This window comes from Calliphora vicina, chromosome 1 (genome assembly GCF_958450345.1).
Source record: "Calliphora vicina chromosome 1, idCalVici1.1, whole genome shotgun sequence".
Lineage (NCBI taxonomy): Eukaryota > Metazoa > Arthropoda > Insecta > Diptera > Calliphoridae > Calliphora > Calliphora vicina.
Genome location: NC_088780.1, coordinates 127,077,882 through 127,098,887, shown reverse-complemented (window position 1 = coordinate 127,098,887; position 21,006 = coordinate 127,077,882). Strand labels below are relative to the sequence as shown.

Sequence of the window (21,006 nt, the reverse complement as noted above, 5' to 3'; positions counted from 1 at the left end):
CGAAAAAAAAAAAAAATAATGGAAATGATTGAAAAAAGTTACAAAACAGAAAAGAGATATACATCATATTGAAAAATTAAATCAGTTGTAAAGAGCAAGATACAAAAAAAAAAAATAAAATTTATAAGCTAAACTGTTATACAACAGATTCAAATAAAAAAAAACTCAGCTTTAAAAGCGGAAAAGATTGTTTATAATTACATTTTTGCCATCTTTATTTGTAATAAAACTACAACTTTGCAATTTTCTACATACACATGATACATGACTTTAGAACATATTAAACTTTTTAACATTTCAATTTGCATTTTTTACGCGTTGTAGAATAAATGATCCTATTGTTTTAAAAACAAGCACAAAACCAAACGAATTCAAAAAGAGATAAAGTATCGATACATCTCAATTGGTATGTCAAATAAAGGCAGCAAATTACAACACTATCAAACATATACACAGTCTCAAAAACACTAATATGAATAAAGGAAAATAAAGGTACAAATTGCTAAAAGATAAAAATACAACATCTACAAGCAGATGTAAACCTACAACCATTACCAGGAAAATTGTTATAATCAAACGTATTTCTAAAATACCAAAAAAAAAGGAAGTAAGGAATTTAATAACAACAAAAAGTTAAAAATAAAACCAACAGGAACCAGAATACTGTAGACAAAAGAAAACAACACAGAACAGTAAGGAAGAAGGATTATGCTGTGAAAATGAATCTCGCATTTGATACACGCATTTTCATACTTATTTGCTGTTTGCTTCAAGGTAAGTTTGAAAAAATAATCACACATTAGGGAGGATCCAAAAATAATGTTTCTCAAAATTTGTTTTCATGATTTTTTTTACACTTCTCTCAAAGGAATTATATGAGCTATTAGTAGGGTATTCATTCGAGTACTGATCGTTCGATTAATCGAATAATTTCTTAATATTATTCGGACAATTTTAAATTTACCATTTTCGAATAACGAATAATTCGAACAATTTTATGTAGAATAATTGAATAAAACGAATAAATGTACATTAGAGTGTCCCTTAGAATTAAATTTTTTGAAATGTTGAAACTGTACCCGCTGAAAACTTTCGTAATGACCTAAAATACCACCAACATTTTTTTTAGCTTGTTCCATGAAGGGCAACCCGTGCCGACTTTCGATTTAGTTTTGAGGTGCATTTGCAAGGGCAAAAAATGCATTTTTTTTGAGTTTTTTTAAAAATGTTGCTATAAAGAAACTACTTTTGCAATTTAATTTAAAAGAATCGAAATGTTTACTTAATTGTCATTCTAATGAGATATAAAAGACAAAAATTGGTTAAAAAATGTTAAAGTTATTAAATCGCCAGGCTATTAATGTGTCTCAGGCCACTAGAACAAGAAATATAGGAACAAAATTAACATATTTTGAGAAATATTAAAACAAAGGTTTATTCTTACTTAAAATATATCCATATTTACTTGTATATCAGTTTCTATTTTCATAGGATACAGTTAACCTATTCAAAGGTATAGCCACCAAAAATTTTAACTGCCATTAACAGTTTCAAAAATACAATTTAAAATTTTTAAAAATTTTGTTAAACAAATTTCAGAATTTTTTAATCATCACATGGAGATTTATTGACAACATTATAGGGAATAAAAATGGGGAAAAAGCATGTAAATATCTCCTATAGTTTTTCCGTATCTGCTATTTAAATATTTTGATTTTCGAGAAAAACTAATTTTATATTTTGGCGAATGAGCCTTACAGTTATGATTTTGAAGTAAAACCAATTGTCAGAAAAATGTTCAGAAAATGTGTAACAACCGTGTGAACTTACAATTTTTGTCTTACAACGTTGCAAAAAAATATATATTCAAAACATTGTAAGACATCTGACAATCATATAAACTCCTTACGTTGCCACTGCCAGATCATTGTAAGATCATTGTCAAAAACTTTTTATTGTCATATGTTCGAAGCTTATGCATCTGACAATGTAATTATTATCAGATAAATTATTTCTTAAACTAAACATGTAAGGAAGTATGGTCGGTCAAGCCCGACCATATAATACAATACACTAAGTAAAAGAGCAAAAACATTTTTCTTTTAAAATTTCAAAAATTTATATTTTTTAGTGATTTTCGGAAGTGAGCCTTATATGGGGGCTATGACCAATTATGGACCGATCACCATGAAATTAGTTCGTGTGATTTATGTCTATATTAAAGTAAAGTGTGTTCAATTTTGTGTGTGTACCAACATTTTTAAGCGATTTATGCACGTTAAAGTGATTTTCGGAAGCGGGTCTATATGGGAGCTATGACTAATTATGGACCGATCGTAACAAAATTTGGTGAGATGAATTTCGTATATATAAAACTTATTTGGAGCGGAATTTGTGGAGATACATATATAAATTAAACATTTATAACCGATAAAGTTCAATTTCGGGAGGACATTTTTATGGGGACTAGGTGAAATAGTGGACCGATTTCAGCCAGTTTCAATAGACTTGGTACTTGAGCTGAAAAAATAATATGTACCAAATTTCATCGAAATATCTTCAAAATTGCGACCTGTACTCTGCGCACAAGGTTTACATGGACAGCCAGCCAGCCAGCCGACCAGGCAGACGGACGGACATCGTTTCAGAAAGTGATTCTAAGTCGATCGGTATACTTTAAGGTGGGTGTTAGACTAATATTTTTGGGCGTTACAAACATCTGCACAAACGCATTATACCCTCCCCCCTATGGTGGTGTAGGATATAAAAATATTTTATGACATTATGACAATACGAACTAATAGGAGTCCGTTTGAATCCCCCAATTATGTATAACAAAGTATTTAATTCCCAGATATTTTGTATTATTAAATGATGTATGTAGTTAAAAGAGAAATGATTTGATACACATTTAAAGTGGAAAATAAAGCTGAATATTATTAAAAAAATAAAGTGAAAAGAAAATATTATAACCAAAATCTTTTTAATAACAATATGCATGCAAAAGTAGTAAAATTTTCAGTTTTGTTATAATATTTTTAATTTTCATAATGTTTTGAATATGAGGTTTTAATTGAAATAAAAGTTATGAGGTGTATAAAACACATTATCCACCATCTGGCTTAAATACGTTACAATAGTTTCTTGTTACAATACAAATACCGCTTAGATTATGAATAACTTAATGCATAAACATTATACTCTCCTTTATATCTCACACTGTTTACTATATAATACACCTTTATCTTATTACGGATGTATTTAAGGTTTTGCCAGCTTTCATTTCTGTTTGCAAACTTTAGCAATATTATTTGTATACATCGTTCCAACATTATCTTTATCATTGTCATAAGCATAAATACTATTACAATTTATTCACACATATCCACACATTATCTTTTAGAAGATAGCAATATTTGTTGAGTACCCCAACAACTGAGCTTTTTATATGTATGTTTTCCAAACGTGTTGCATACAAATATTGCTAAGTACCAGCTCTTTTTTTATTACGTTTTACTCTCTTGTGTTTAAACTTTTCTCTCACTTACTCTTCGCATTATATTGTTGATTCTAAATGTGTAGGAATAATTCTATACCTTTAGGTATTTACCATATGGGCAATTCCATGTCATCGTATGTGAAATTTGTACGAAGATTTTGCAAAAATAATTTGGTATGTATGGTCCATTCAGAGGATACGAAATTTTAAAGAATATTAAGTTCTTTCAAAACATTTTTAGCCAAAATATCGAGCGAATTAAGGTTATATCGTACGTAACATAAAACGGAAGTAATTTTGAGGTACATGTAGAAATATGTGAATCGTGAGAGGCGTTATGTTGTCTTTTTATTTCTTACACTAAACCAAATATTTTTCTTTTACAATCCATTATATTTAAATAAAAACAATGTTCGTATGATTTTATAATAAATAAAATTTAATATCATACGTGACAGATTTTGCTCTTATAGTAAAACTTTATATATTCTGTAAATATATGTATACAAAAACTAAAAAAATAAATGAAAAATATATACTAGGTTTCAAAAAACAATTTGATAATCAAAGTCAAATTCTTTTCATACTACATTCTAATTGGGAGCTCAGTTTTCACCGACATCTTAGTTTAAACATACCAATTAAATTCAAAAATTATATATAGTCAGTTTAACCAATTAAAAACCAAGACCAGTTAAAATGAAAAGTTTTTAAATTCATTTGTTTATTTATTTAAACTAAAATACGGTCAAAAAACATAGAAAATTAAAACAAATTAAAAAAAAATTTTAGGAAACGTGTTTTTGGGGCTATACCTGAAGAATGGCGTAAAGTGTATTCTTTTTTTATAATGTGTGAAAATTTTTAAAACATTACTTTTTCAACACAACGCAATATCGCATTGTTCAGACAACCATCTTATTCTGTTATGACATTCACCCCATCGTAGGGGATTTTTTATCCTTTAAGGAAATTGGTTTCCATGAATAGTTGCGGCACCAGAAGCCAGTGTAATTTGTATATGGGTCTCACCTTGTCAGTAGCATCTAAATTAGTGTTATCAGCCAAATTAACAAAACGTTTTATTTCATTGAATCTGTTCGGTGATATAATTTCGGAAATTTTGGAGTGCGAGTATCCTCGCAGAGCATCCAATACATATCTTCTTTTGGCATAGAGCGAAATCCACTGTAAAGCAAAATACTCAAGAATATATTCAAATATTCTGCGTTGAAGGATAAATTGTGCTTATTAGCTTGCGATGCATAAATGCAAGTCTGCTAAATGGTTAAACTAATAACCTTTTTCCCATTCAAGTATGAAATAATATTGAACTCATTGTCCAAAAAAATTGTTCGATGCATTTAGACATCGCATGGTCTTATTATCCAAATAGAATTTGTTTTGCTTGATCTTGAGGGCACTATTTTCTGTCAGAACATCTCAAGTGGAACATCATCGTCGCTATCACTGTCACAAAATACTTATATTTCACCTGGTACATGCGATCTCTAACAATATCGTCAGCAACACCTTCATCTTCATCCATATTACAATCCGGATCTGATCAAGTAATAGCTATCAAAATTGTGGTGCTCAATATTTTTCCAAAAAATCTAGTTTTTAAAACATTTGCATTAAAAACATCACGTTTTGATGGTCTTAAATTCTATTTTAGCGTAAGAAAAATCTTAGAAAAAATAATACATATCAAGCCATTGTAGCCAATTGGGTACACTGATTTTCCTAATAACACAACTTTGTCCCAAAAAATTATTTTTCTTATACATTTTTATAAAATGTACAAACAATCACTCTACTTCACAAAATTATAAAAAACTCTTGGTCTGTAAAACTGTTTTTGGTCTCCGCAGCTCAATTGTTACTAACCTCGCTAATATTCCAAAAAATTATATAGCATTATAAAAACAGGACAAAATATACCTTAAGAATATTATTTTTTTAAATTTTGTATGTGTGATGTTTAAAAGCACAGTGTGTTGAATGCAAAATCACAAAAAAAGTTGTCAAATTTATCTTGTTAAAAAATTTATGAGTATTTGAATATTGCCTTTTTTCTGTACTCAAGCAGGTACAATGGTACAAGCAGGTACAACTATTGTTTTTCCCCTTAAAATGTTGTAACAAGCTCTAAATACTTTAACATAGCAACATTTCAGTGTTTTCTCCTATTCGAATCATTTTTTTCATTCTCGTGGAATAACCTATATAGTATTTCTGTTTATTGTAATTTTTTACAAACACTAAACGTACATACATATTTACTTATATATGTGTACGTATTAGGGTTTGCCTAACAAAATTGGTAAATATGATATTCTTATACACTTTTTACCTTCTCAAATAAGAAACATAGATGGAAAATGGAAGGTCGTATTATTTTTTCATATTTTCGTTTAAAGTTTTTGCCACTGCAAGGTAAATCATAATTGGGAAAACCTGGTATTTGATTATATTCTAATGAAGAAAACATATAAAGTGTGTATGATTATTTCTTAAAATTACACAAAAATAAATTTATTTATTACTCGTGCATAAATATTTGAGGAGCCGCAGAACAAATGGTAGATACTTTTTTGAACATTTAAAATTTTTAATTAAATAACTGTATGAACCTGGAAATGGTAACAAATTTCTTAGATAGACACATCTAACTGCCATAAGTCACCACATTAGATGTTAAGCATGTTTGATATACAACAATTTTTATATCGGAACAAGAAAATTTTGTTAAAAAATAAAGTAAAAAAAGTACGTTTTGTTAAAAACAAAATTAAAAAGTGTGTTTTTTATGAGTTTTTTTCAACGATAATACTTTGAATGAACGTTTTTAGGCCTGATCTAATATATAAACAAATTACACATTGAAATTAAATATATTATTTTTGTCGTTTTATACTAGTGTTGCTTGTACGTTTTGTTTGTACTGTTTGTTGTTAGTAAAAAAATTAAAAACATTTTGCTAAATTGATTGTTTCTAGAAGATTTTAATCCAGATATTATAAAAATACCAAAAAAACAATTTTTTTAAAAAATGCGTTAAAAATACCTCCTTTAATACTTTTTCATGAAAAAATCTGAAATCTCGACCATGTTAAATTAACTTTTACCATAATAAGAAACAAGAAGTATCAATTTCTTATAAGGCTTGAATTTTCAAAATATCTCATTATGGAATTTATTATTGTTTTAAAAGGTTTAAAAAAAGTACTAGGGAGATCGAAAAAAACCTTAGCATACGGTTTTTCTTTAAACTTTTAACCCAAATATTTTTTGATTTTTTTTCATCAAGCTACATATGGGCAATTCTACGAGAATCGCTACCACGACTGAAAACACAAAAACCTTTGAAACTTTTTTTCAAGATGATTTGAGAAGAAGAAAATAATAAAATGTTACTATGTGAAAGTATTTAGATCATATTCCAACATTTTAAAGACAAAAATTAAAGTTTAAATTGAATATATTTAATCTTTTAATGCTTTAAGTATGTTTTAGGCTAAGATTGCGGCGAAAACTAGGCTCCCAATTAGCTTGTAGTATGAAATGAATTTGGCTATTGTCAAATTGCTTATTGAAACCGAATGTATATTTTCTATTCACTTTTTTAGTTTTTGTATAGATATATTTATAGAATATATATTGTTTTATTATAAGAGAAAAATCTGTCATGTACAGTATGTCACGTACGATATTAAATTTTATTTATTACAAGAACATTCAAAGATTGTTTTTATTTAAATATGATGGATTGTAAAGGAAAAATATTTCATTTAGTGTAAGAGATTAAAAGAAAACATAACGCCTCTCACGATTCGAAAATTTTCGCATATTTCTACATGTACTTCAAAATGACTACCGTTTTATGTCACGTACGATATACCTTTATTTCGCTCGATATTTTTGACAACAATGTTTCAAAAGAACTTTTTATTATTTTAAAATATAGTACCCTCTGAATGGAACATAAAGGCCAAATTATTTTTCAGATACTCTTATTTTTGCAAAATCTATTCCACTCTATAGGCGTACAAATGTCACGTACGATGACATGGAAACGCATATATGTATATTATGTTTAATGTAAGTTATGTTCATTTCTTGTTAAACTGATTAAAATGAGTGACGAGAAAAAAGTGTGTACTGAAATTATTAGATATCTTCAACAAAACCCAACTTGGTCCTAAAAAAAGTTGGAAAAACAATCAAAGGTATGCCATCCCACTGATTCCAATGTTATTTAACAGTATTGGAAGAACCTGTCTGTTGATAGAAAACCTGGTGCTGGTAAAATGAATGGTCCACATGATGTTTCTAAAACCAATAAATAGAAAACATTTTAAAAATAGAACACTCGTACTATTTTGTACGAAAAGTTAAAGCCAATGCAGGTTTGAAAACATACAAGGCTCAAAAATTTCCTGAGAGGAACTCTGCTAAAAATTTAAAGGCCAAGGACAGAGCACGGATATTGAAGTCAAATTTTAAAATATACCTGCTGCATAATGGATTATGAAATGTATGTTCTGGCAAAAAATCAAAACTGTAGGTTTAGTGGTTTCCTTTTTCTTAACATTTTTGTGTGCTAAGATTTTTCGATCTCACTCCTTATATAGTACTGTATAGGGTATTCGAATTATTCGATTTTTCTCTTGTTCGAATAATTCGACCACAAGTTTAAAATTAATCGAATTATTTGAATAATTTAAATTTTTTAAAAAAGTATATAATGAAGTTTTGATGTTGTTTTTTTAATATTTTGTTGTTAAAGAAAAACAAAAAATAACGTTAAAGTTAACAATTCAAGTATTGATAATGTTAAAAAACATTCGAAAACAAAGTCCATCATTAAATTTTCAACAGAAATATTCTGATCAGATTAACTCCCAAACAATCTGCAAAACAATTGACTAGCAAACCCTTTAGTTTCCGTTTTGGATCTATGCTTTAAAAAATTTTAGATAGTTGGACATGATCCTGAATTAAAGAATAATATAAACGTATTAAGAACTTTTTATGTCGTTTATTAATTCGGGTTTTAAAATGAGTAATTAATTCTTTAGTAAATTAATTATTCACTATTTCTAAATTATTTATAACAAATTGTATTATACATCAAACTCTATCAACGTTGCCGAATCTTTGCTTAATAAATTGGTCTTGGGAATTACACAATAAAGGGAATTTGTCCAAAGTATAATATCATTGTCAGTGAACGTGGCTAATTTAAAGTCAGGCAGTGCATGATTGACGCATTTACAAATACTCAAAAATATTATTACCATGTTATACAAACATGTTCAGCAAAGTTCAAAATCATGTATAAGACGAACTCCATGCGTTAGTTTGCAATATTGGTGTTTATCATTCGATTTATTAAATAATTTGCAACACTTACGTAAGCGGTTAACAACTTCACTAATATACATACATATATTTGAAGATTATTGTCTTCATCTATTTTAATGAAATCATTATAAATGTCCTCCTCAATATCACTTTGGACGACCGTTTAAAAATCACATTCTCCATCACATTCAACTCCAATTTAATCTAAGTTAATATTTTGATTATTAATTGTGATTCTTCTAATATTTCGCCAGCTAAATAACAAATATTTTATTCCATATCTTTTATTTTCATTGATTCAAGCAAGTCTTAAGTTAAAAATTTTAAAAGATTTGTTTTTAAAATTGTAACTTCTTGCAGTAATATTTATATATTTATAGAAGGACCTATCGCAACACTCATCTACAGTGATCGAAAGTCCCTTTGTCTTTAGTTATTTATCGAATTTCAGAAACAATACAATTTTTGTGAGTCATTATTACTCATTTAAATTTGGAATTATGAACAATTTTAAGCAATTTAATAAATTTAAATATATATGAACATTTATTCGTTTTATTCGATTATTCTACATATAATAGTTCGAATTATTCGTTATTCGAAAATGACCATTTTTAAATTGTTCGAATAATTATTCGTAAGAAATTATTCGATTAATCCAACGATCATTAGTCGAATGAATACCCTAGTACTGTAGTATAATAGAACGTTTGCAATAAAGCCACAATGTAGAAACAAGTCACTAAATGTTAGTTTTTATCTTGATCGTACATACTATTGTAAAATCGTAAACATGCTAGCGTATACTTAATATTTAATTATTTCGCTTACTAATATAAGATATTACTCATACGCATGTTGTACTACTAAGTAAAGGTTGCCAAACGGTCTTTAATGAACTTGATTTTCATGTTATTTTAAAGCTTGTTTTCAGAGAATTATTATAGTATTTTTTTTGTAATATGATAGCGAAAGCGAATACCTTTCACGTTTTCTGAAAATTAAGCACAATTCTCCCGATTGTGGATACATTTGGTTGATTATGCTGACCAAAAAAATCATAAAGTGTATGAAATGCATTTTGATTCGAACGTCCATTTTCGTAGAAGGCTTCAACAATCTGAACGCGCAGATGAATTGTGTACCTCTCCATGGTTGAATTTGTCAAATACTGCGACAAAGAAATGTCAAATTAAGTTGGGCAAAAAAACTTGACGTTAAGGAGTGACTCATGTTATTCCTTTTTAATCATTATGTCATCCTGTTGGAAAGATTCAAAAAAAAATCTATGTTAGTACTTTATATATTTGGTTAAAATCCATAATATAATCTAAAGAGTCCTTAGTTCCAAAATATAGTTTACCAGAATGGGATTTAGAAGACGCTTTTTAATGAAGTTCAGCTTTTGAAACATACAGAAGAATGTCGGTACCTTTCTCTTTAAAATGTTTGTTTTTAATTTCTTTGGGTGTATGACTTAAAAATGCAGGATGTTTTTAAATGTTTAGTTTTTATTTTTAAACATTTGTACAACAAAAAATTTTTCAGAGTCTTGGGCATTGTAAGCCAAAAGTACAGCTCATCTTTTGAGGCCAAGAACGAATAAGGGCAATTTCGGATACTCTGTTCTAAGATGGAGCGTTATAAATCGATCAAAACAAATAGTATTCGGAGGGGGCAAGTTCTGGACTATAAGGCGGGTGAGGCAAAACTTCCCTACAATTTCATTCTCAATAATTTTTAACATGTATTGCATAATGTGGCCTAGTGTGGCCTAGCGTTGTCCTTAATATTACGGTTTCATATCTGGCCGAATATTCTGGACGTTTTTCGGCCAATGCTCACTTTAAACGAATCAGTTTCATTCGTTACAGGTTATATGTGATGGTCTGGCCAGATTTCATCTAACTGATGTTAAATACTAACTGCTCTGCAACTCTTTGTTACAATTTATAAACACAGAGCCTGCCATTTTTTAGTTGTTTCTTGAAACATCTAACGGAAAATTCTACAATGTTCTATTTCCGCAGTGATCACCTAGACCTTTTAGCAGCTTTAGTGTTAATGTTGTCACACTTATGAACAATGTTATAACAGCGTGTTATAAACATTGTTGATAAGTAGAAAATTCTACTAACGGAAATGTTTATAAATATAATGAATGTTGCAAGCAGCTGATAATGCAATTGTAACAATATTATATAAAAATTTTGTATTTAGAATTTAGAATAAATATAACAATATTTTAAAAAATATTAAGTAACTCTGTCACACCATCTCCTGACCTGAGAATAAAAATTTTTGGAAAAGAACAAATCAAAAACATTTATTTGTGGTGGCAGCCTAATAAAAATATGTAACATTTTAAATACACATTTTTATACAGGAAATTACAGTTTGTGATTGTTATTGTGATATTTGTATTGTGTATGTGAGTTGCTGTAATATTTCGAAATTGTTATTATAATGCACTGACTGTGAAATTTAAATTTTCATCACTATAAAAGTTTATTGCTACATCTTAGTATATTGTTTCTCCTGCGAATTTATTATTCATGTTGAGCTAAAGCTGGTGATGTTTTCACAATGCTTATGTTGCTAAACAGTAAAGATTAAAGGTGAAACATATTTTTGCATTTAAAATTTTAGAAAATGTTTATGTTTTTAACATTCAGAATTTGGGAGAAATATTTATAATACATTTAATTATTTTGTTATTATTTTATATATATTCATGATGCTGAGAAATAGTTAGCCTGTGTATGGCTGCAGTCTACACTAAACGTATTTGTATATTTTGTACTGGGCTAAATAGGCTAAATCTAGAATTAGAGGTTCGTTGTGTTAAGTTATAGATTCAAATACATTTGCATATGGGCAACTCCACGAGACTATATTAAATTTTTTAATTCAGTATAAAATGAATTTGACTCTGATTGTTTTTTTTGCTATTGGGAAGATCCAAGTCAAAGCGTACAGCAGTCGGATTTACCATCTCCCATTTTAATGAAATTTACCACATAAATAATATATCCAATATGTTTCTCATATCAGTGACCTTTTCAATGAAAACTCATTCCGATGTAAAAATATCGCGATTTGAAAATTGAAAAATGTTGTTAAAATTGTCTCAAATTATATACACATAATTGCCCATAACTTCAAAGCTACTCAAAGTTCAACATAATTTTTGATTCCATTTTAAAGGAAAATATATTGTCCTTAAAATGGTGTGAATAAAATTGTTTAATTCGAAAAGGTTAAAGGCCAAATTTCAGAGTATATATTTCTATGTAAAAAATATCAAGGATCGCGGCATTCAAAATTCAAATTGAAAATGGTATGAGGACACCTAAACTCTCAACTATATTCGTGCAAAAAAATGTCGATGGAGACTCGATTAGTTCAGGAGTTATAAATAAAAACGTTATTAAAAGTACAAATTTTTCAATTTTCAAATCGCGATATTTTTGAAATGGAAACACTCTCCGATAAAATAGATTTGAGGAACCCTTTGGAACAGTAATATAATAGTGTGATAAAATTCATTAAAATCGAAAATGTCAAATCCGAAAATAGCTTTTTTCTGTCCGTTTTGATATGGATTCTCCCTATTATCAAATTGTTTATTGAAACCGAATATATGTATGTAGAGTTTCTATTTACTTTTTGTATACATAAGTACATAGACCGACAAAAGTCTACATATGAGCATTATTTTCGTAACTCGCGGACTTCTAAACCATAATAAGTAAAAGTAATGATGCAGTTTTATTTCAAATGCATTTTGAATAATATAACAAAATAAAATGTACAAAAAATTAAAAAAATCTGTTGACAAAAGTCTACATACGATCTGTACACTAAATAAACATTTTTCAGCGAATACAAATTTTCATTAAATTCAATATTGCGTTGGGCCACCAGGGTCATCTACAATCGTCTGGGCATCGAAGCAACTAAATTTTCCAGTTCTGCGGACGTTATATTTTGCCATTCTTCTGGAAGGTTCTCCTTTAACATTGGTGCACAAGTAATAAGATGTTTTCGGATCTTCCGTTGTAGAATTTCCCACAAGTGCTCAATAACATTTAAGTCCAGGCTTTGAGGTGGTGTGTACAATTGTCATGGGGCATGGTAGAGTAGCCAATCTTTGACAATTTGAGACCAATGTTTCGGATCGTTATCTTGCTGAAAAATCCAACTTTAACCAAGAGTTAAAATATCAACGGATGCTCTCAAATTTTGTTCCAAAATGGTTTTATACTGATAACGATCCATATTATTCTCAATAAACACTAACTTTCCCACTCCAAAAGCAGCGACAGTACCCAAACCATCACACTGCCAACACCATGCTTAACTGTAGCGAGTAAGTTTTTCGGATCCATTTTTTATGAATAATTTTGCAAGCTTAAATTGCAACAACATTTTTTTTGGTGCATATCAATAAAAATAGATTTCAAACAAAACTGCATTAATATTTTTTTATTTACCGGTTTTTCTCTAATAAAGTGGCAAAAATGGTGGTCGTACGTAGACTTATGTCAACCACTGTATATTTAGAGAATATAGCGAGCACTTAGAGCCAAATTATCGTAGGCGACAAAACAAAAATTTTACAGGAGAAAGTTTTTTTGATTATTTTGAAATTTATACATAGAATTAAAAATTTTATGATGCGATACAATATACTTTCGTTCAAGCTATTCGGCTATTTTTCAAAAATATTTATAACTTTTTACAATTAAAAATTCAGGGAATACTTTATTGAAAAATTTGACAAAAATTTTTTTTTATTTCGAATTTAATTGAAATTTTTATTTATGAATAGTTTTTAATGAAATATCACAGTTATGTAGATTTTTCTATTTAAAATGGAAAAGTAAAAACGAATTTTTAAATGAAAATCATTTTTTTTAGGTCATTTGGAATCAAAAACATCACACACAACACCAATTTCTAAAATAAACCAAATTTTTTTTTCTCTGAAAAATTATATAAATAATTTCATATTTTTTTTGCAAGTGTGAGGGGAAGTATCCCTTATTTAAAAATTATCTTTTGAACTATGTCCTCAGTTATAATTAAAATAAAATATATTGTTTTTCAAAATAATTGAAAAAATTGAATGAAAAACTTTATTGCGTTTGGTGCGTGAACTTTTTTAACAACCGCGAAAAAATAATACCGTGGTTTTTTATATTTTTTAATACTCTATACGACTATGCTATGCCAATTTGCATATTTGCAAAAATTGTCAATAGTTATATCCCTAATGTATATACATATTGTCACCTTATTTGAAAGCAGACGTAACTACACAAAAATTCAAAATCGAGTTTTTGATTGATTGATTGAACAATTGCCAAGAATACTCTATTATTATTATTGATTTTATAAAGTATCCACAAAAGTAAAGTAAAAAAACTCAACTAAAAAAATAATTTCTTATCGAAAATTAAGGAAAAAATGTCAATTAAAAAAAACTAAATATTCTAATACATAAAAGAGATCAAAACATAACAAAAAATTCATAATCGCTTGTGTTTTTTCATTTCTTGTTGTTTGTTGCCGCATTATATAAAAATCGCGTAAAAAAAGTCGCGTATTTGAAAAAATGGTTGCTAATTTGAGTTCGCGTTATATCGAATTCGCGTAAATAAAGTACCGCGTAAATAGAGGCTTACCTGTATATAAATGAATAAGGATTCATCCTTTTAGAAATTTTTTGCGATAACAAAAAAAGAAAAGAAGTTATTTTTGCCAAAAAATAAGCGAAAAATCGCCATTTTAAAATTTTTTAAATTCAAATGCATATAACTTTTGACTTAGTCATTATTTTTAAACAATTATTTTTCTATTTGACTCATATGTACGTGTGTTTTTAGTCCAACAAAGGAAATCTTGAGAAAATCGGAAAATATTTGGATACGCTGCTATCAAAAAACTGAAGTAGGGTGGGTAAAACATTTGAAAATATAATTTTCAAATGCGAATATCTCCTAAGCTTAAGAGATAATTGAAAGGTATGACGATGTTTTTTGTAGTGCTCGATGAGAAGATTATATGTGTAATAATAATAATTTTTTTGAAATCGGAACTCAAACAAAGAAATAGTTTAATTTTAAAAATGTAACATGCCTGAGGTGTCCTAATGTGATAACCCTTGGTCGCGCCCCTGATTGACCTATGATGTTCACTTTCAAAACTTAATCTCAACAACACTTCTTCTTTGAGCGTGTGAAATTTCATTCAAACCAATCTAACCACTTAGAAGTTACAAGTTTATTTCCCTCTTTTTCTCTATACCACTGTGTGTCGCTTACGATAAAATTCGTTTACTGTAAAAAATAAACACTGACTTACAATAAAATCTTATCCCCTATAATTTTCATGTTATTAACAATCTTGATATTCTGAGAACGCTAAAACATCAGTCGGTCCATAAAATTTTAATTTTTGCAATAAAAATAAATCGAAAATGTCGCTTACGATAATTTGGCGCTAAGGGCTCAATATATTGTGTTACTATAAGAGAAAAACATGTCACGTGCGATATTAAGTTTTATTTATTATAAAATCATCGACATTTTTTTTTATATAAATATGACAGATTGTAAAGAAAAAATATTTCTTTTAGTGTAAGAAATTAAAAGAAAACAAAAAATTTTCGCATATTTCTACATGTACCTCAAAATTACTTCCGTTTTATGTCACGTCCGATATAGCCTTATTTCGCGCGATATTTTGGACAACAATGTTACGAAAGAAATTATTATTATTTTAAAATATAGTACCCTTTGATTGGAACATAAAGACCAAATTATTATTCAGATACTCTAAAAATTGTAAAATCTATTCCAATATGTAGGAGTACAAATGTCACGTAAGATGATATGGAATTGCCCATATGTATGTAGCGTTCCACCCCACTGTTTGTAAATGTAAATGTTTTATCCTCTTAAATATGTATTTTATATTTTTCTTTATCAACTTAAAAAACATTAAAAATTTGTTAAGCATTTTCAAAGATAAACATGTTAACTGTTTTAGATTTAGTTTTTTTTTATGTTAGTTGTCGGTATTATTGTTGCCACATGAAAATGTTAAATTGCTTTGCAACAAGTTTATAAAGCATCACTAATGTAAATTGTACGAGTACAATTCTAAATAAGGGGAAAAAGTTTATACATTTACATATATATAAGAATATATATATTACATATTCTGGTTTTAATAATACCTACAAAACGTTATTTATAGCAAAATGTTTGTGGTTTATTTATAATTTAAATATTTTCGTACTAAGTAAAACATTATATCAAAACAGAAAGGTATAAAATTATTTTAGCATAAAATTAATTTTCTGAAATTGTTTACTGAAAATGGTTAATGGTTGACTTGAGCGAAAAAATGCGTGAAATTAAATTTAAGATTTTCGTTAACAAAATGTAGAATAATTTAATTTATCAAACTCAATAGGTCGTTTTGGCTATTCAGGTAATATTTATATGAAGGAGGTTCACTAAAAATTAAAATAAATTAAACAAGTAAGAGTGTTATATTTCGCTATACCGAATCTTGTTTACCCACCATCAATATATGACAATAAAATATTTCTCTGATATAACGGTTAAATGGAGGGTAGGTTCAATTATGAAGCGATATTCACAAAATATTCAAAAAAGTAAAAAGCTTTAAGTTTATATAAAACCTGTTTATGTCTAATTTTATGATGATATTAATTAATATAAAACATTTGTGAATGCTCAAGTCATTTTCTCAGATGGACCTTTTATGGTTATTAGGAAAAAGGTTGCCCGATTTCCGACATATCAGCAACAGACATTATTTTTGACTACTTTCAACCAGCTATCTCCTCTCGTTTGAGACCTATCGTATTTTCAACCGACATTCAGAAGGTCGCACGTAGCTAGATAGTTTTAGATTTTCATGAGGACCCCTACTATATATACTTTTGTGGGTCTCCGATAAATATTTCGATCGGAATGACGAAATCAGTATACCCCCATATTTGTTGATGATTGGTATAGAAATAGATGAACAACTTTTCCACACCATGTAAAATTATTAAATCGTAAACGCAGATAGTCGAAATTGTATTAACAAAACTCTGGGTGTTTAATAAATTTTCAAGAAGACTCTGTACCTATGAGAGATGTATATGATTTGGCAGGCATATGAAGAATTAACAGATAGAAAACGTTTTCGAATTCAGTAGAGGACTATGCATTTTTTTATAAACTTTTCCAGAGTCACTCAGTTTAATCGGGAGCTATGACGAATTATCACCCGATATCCATGATATTAGGTCATGTGATTTATGTCTATATGAAACTTATTTCTAATAGATACAAACATTTTTAAACGATTTATGCTAGTTAAAGAGATTTTCGGAAGCGGGAAGTATATGGAAGCTGTGAGTAATTATGTACCGATCATCATAAAATTACGTGACATGAATTCCGTATATATAAATAGAAATTATTTGGTGCGAACTTTGTGTAGATACCCCTATAAATTTAACATTTATGACCGATAAAGTCAAATTTCAGGAAGCATTTGTATGGGGGTTATGTGAAATAGTGGACCGACTTCAGCCAGTTTTAATAGGCTTCGTCATTGTGCTGAAACAAAGGTTCAAAATTGGGACGTGTAGAGTGCACACAAAGTTTACATGGACAGCCAGCCAGACGGACGGACGGACCTCACATACTTTAATTTGGATGTTAGGCTAATATTTTTGGGCGTTACAAACATCAGCACAAATGCATTATACCCTTCCCACTATGGCAGTGTAGGGTATAAAAACAGAATTGATTGCAATAGTCCAAGAAATTAGGAAAACCTGGTAATAATTTATAACTGGATTTCGCTTATTTTCGAGATTGTATGATCATGCTTCGACAAAAAAATATTTTTATATGCATAAGAATTAAGAATATTTTGAGTTTTTGGGATTTGGGTTGGTACTCTGATAATTTCACATGGAATGGAAAACTTATATCTTTCTAATTTTGTTGGTGAAGTGTCCACGAATTACCAGTAAATCGTCTTTGTATATTTTTACTTTACGCAGATATATGCAACAGAGGTTTCGTGTTCGGTTGTAACAGACAATTTTTTTTTTTTAATTAAATATACATACACTGATAATTATCCCAAAATTAAATCTGTTATCAAAAATATGCAAGGTATTTTTATATATTTCGAATGTAAAATTATGTAATGAAAATGCCAATACTTAATGTTTCTATGATCGGCCTTACTTAGGTGAATAGGGTGGTTCTTTTTTGGGAATTGCGGGATACCTGATAATAAATTTAAAAAATTTGGTTTTATTTTTCCATTTTAAAAAGAAAAATTTACATTAACTCATTCATTAAAAAACATTCATAAAAAAAAATTTCAATTTGAAAAATTTGTATCTATCCAAAAACTCAATACAAAGCATGTATTGTCATATTATTCCATGAGTTTTTTAATTGCCAAAAGTTATATATATTTTTGAAAAATAGACAAAATCCCCCATCCATTGATATATAACAAAAGAAGTCGAAGAGCACCGAAGAGCTCTAATTACACTATACAACAAAATAAATTTTTTTTTTCCAAAATTTCAAATTCCGACCAATAAATTTTGATAGAGGAGACAAAAAAAAGACACGTGTATTGGTGTTTTGAAAGTTTACATCTGAATTTCATTTGAGGGGGGGTTAAAGTAACCCAACTCTGGCACATTCTTATTGTTAATCGTCATAAGAAACCATGTGATCCTTACATTTTAGGTATAAAATGTGTTCAGCGAAGTTATGTAAAATGTAACGGAGAATATTTTTGTAGAATATGTTAACCCTCTAAATCCTCAAGGCATGGGTCTTTTTTGTGCTTCTTTTAAAAAAGAGCATCAAACACCTTTAAAACAGGGATTTAAGGGGTTAAAATGTACCGCAAAAATATTATCCGTGAAATTTTACTATAAGTCCATGCCTTGGGGATTTAGAGGGTTAACATATTATACAATAATGGTCTTCGTAACATTTTACATAAATTTGCAGAATTCATTTTATACCTAAAATGTTCTTCAAAATAAAATTCTTAATAAATGCGAAATTAACCCTAAACTCTCTTTTGTTATGTCTTATTTCTGACTTTCTGGTTGAATTTTCCGTTTGTATGTATTCAGGGACTTATAGTGAAATTTCACGTATAATTTTTTTTTGCAGAACATTTTAACCCCTTAAATCCCTGTTTTAATGGTGGTTCTTGCACTTTTTTAGAAGAAGGACAAAAAAGACCCATTCCTTGAGGATTTAGAGGGTTAATATATTCTACAAATATATTCTCCGTAACATTTTACATAACTTTGCTGAACACATTTTATACCTAAAATGTAAGGATCATATGGTTTCTTATGAAGATTAACGATAAGAATGTGCCAGAGTTGGGAAACTTTAACCCCCCCTCAAATGAAATACAGATGTAAACTGTCAAAACGCCGATACACGTGTCTTTTTTTTTTGTCTCGTCTATCACAATTTAGTGGTCGGATCTTGTAATTTTGGAAAAAAATTTGATTTTGTTGTATAGTGTTATTTATGCGCGAAGTCAAAGCTACTGCTAGGTTGAAGTCGTATAAATTTTTGAAAGTTCCTGATCGCAATGCGTAAAGAACTTAGAAGCAAAAAACAAGCGAAAAAATTTACGTAAAATTAGTATTAAATTATTTTAACTCTTATTTTACAACCCTCATCGTTATTTACGAATCATTTTTCTTTTCTAGTTTTTCTGCTCAAGGCAAAATACACAAAAATTAATCATATGGTTCCATTCTTTTTTTTTATTTCGTTCATCTATTTGGTGTCTTATTATTAATGTTATTAACTAAAGTAGATGACAAATTTAACAAATGTTGTAATAAATTTAACCATACTATTTTTCATTTTCTTCCCTTTCGTTCCGTTTAAATATAGTATTTACAGACTCACATTTATGAAATTGTACACGTAACATATGAAATGTACTTAACCGCACACTTGGTATCCTTATGAATACCAGAACGAATACGAATTTTCCGTAGTAATAGTACCAGCAGTATAAAATTAATATACACAACTATACGAGTAGTTAAATAAACTTGTACTGTCATGTGTGTATGATGGCATGTGCATTAGATCTGCCCTTGAAAAAAATTGATTTGCTAGAACCCGTGCCAGAAATCGTTTGAAAGTTGTAGTATGGCGCATACAATGGTACTAAAGTTTGGCATTTGAATAATATTGTTATGTTATTACCTTTAAAAATTTTTGGTTTATTTCACTGTTTTAATTTACGCACTTCAAAACACACTGGTATATGGTTGATGTTAACTCAAACAGTGCTTACGATATTCTGACTTCTCAGCATCCAGTTGTTACTATTTATATACACAGCGTCATCTTCTAGAAATTTTTGTATTGTCTACATTTCAACAGTGATCACGCAGATCTTTTATAGCTGCTGCAAAAATAATCTTGTTATACTTATAAACAATTAGAGATGAGCGATCCCGTGATTTTTGAAGAACGTCGTTCTCAGTGAACATGATTTATAAATCACTGTTCTTTTAAACAGTGATTATGATCACGTTTTGTCTATGTTAAGTAAAATAACAATTATGTTAAGAAGAATACATTATTATTTTCATTCTGAAATCTGTTCTTATGTTAACTAATATTTGCTGATTTAAAAACGCCTGTTAAAACAAGTAAGAAAGTATGGTCGGTCAAGCCCGACCATATAATACCCTACACTAAGTAAAAGAGCAAAAAAAATTTTTCTTTTAAAATTTCAATAATTTATATTTTTGAGTGATTTTCGGAAGTGGGGTTATATGGGGGCTATGACCAATTATGGACTGATCACCGTGAAATTAGATCTTGTGATTTATGTCTATATTAAAGTTAACTATGTTGAATTTTGTGAGTTTACCAACATTTTTAAGCGATTTATGCACGTTAAAGTGATTTTCGGAAGCGGGTCTATATGGGAGCTATGACTAATTATGGACTGATCGTAACAAAATTTGGTGACATGAATTTTGTGTATATAAAACTTATTTGGAGCGGAATTTG

At 28.7% G+C, this 21,006-nt stretch overlaps 1 protein-coding gene across 1 annotated transcript in view; it reads left to right on the top strand.

The window, feature by feature from the left end:
- Window positions 1–658: 658 nt before the first annotated feature.
- Window positions 659–21,006, top strand: part of beat-IV (beaten path IV) — a 136,008-nt gene continuing 115,660 nt past the window's right edge. The window contains exon 1 of the mRNA XM_065507957.1: window positions 659–774. Within this exon, the coding sequence (XP_065364029.1) occupies window positions 720–774 (55 nt within the window). The 5' untranslated portion in view covers window positions 659–719. The remainder of the gene's footprint in view (window positions 775–21,006) is intronic.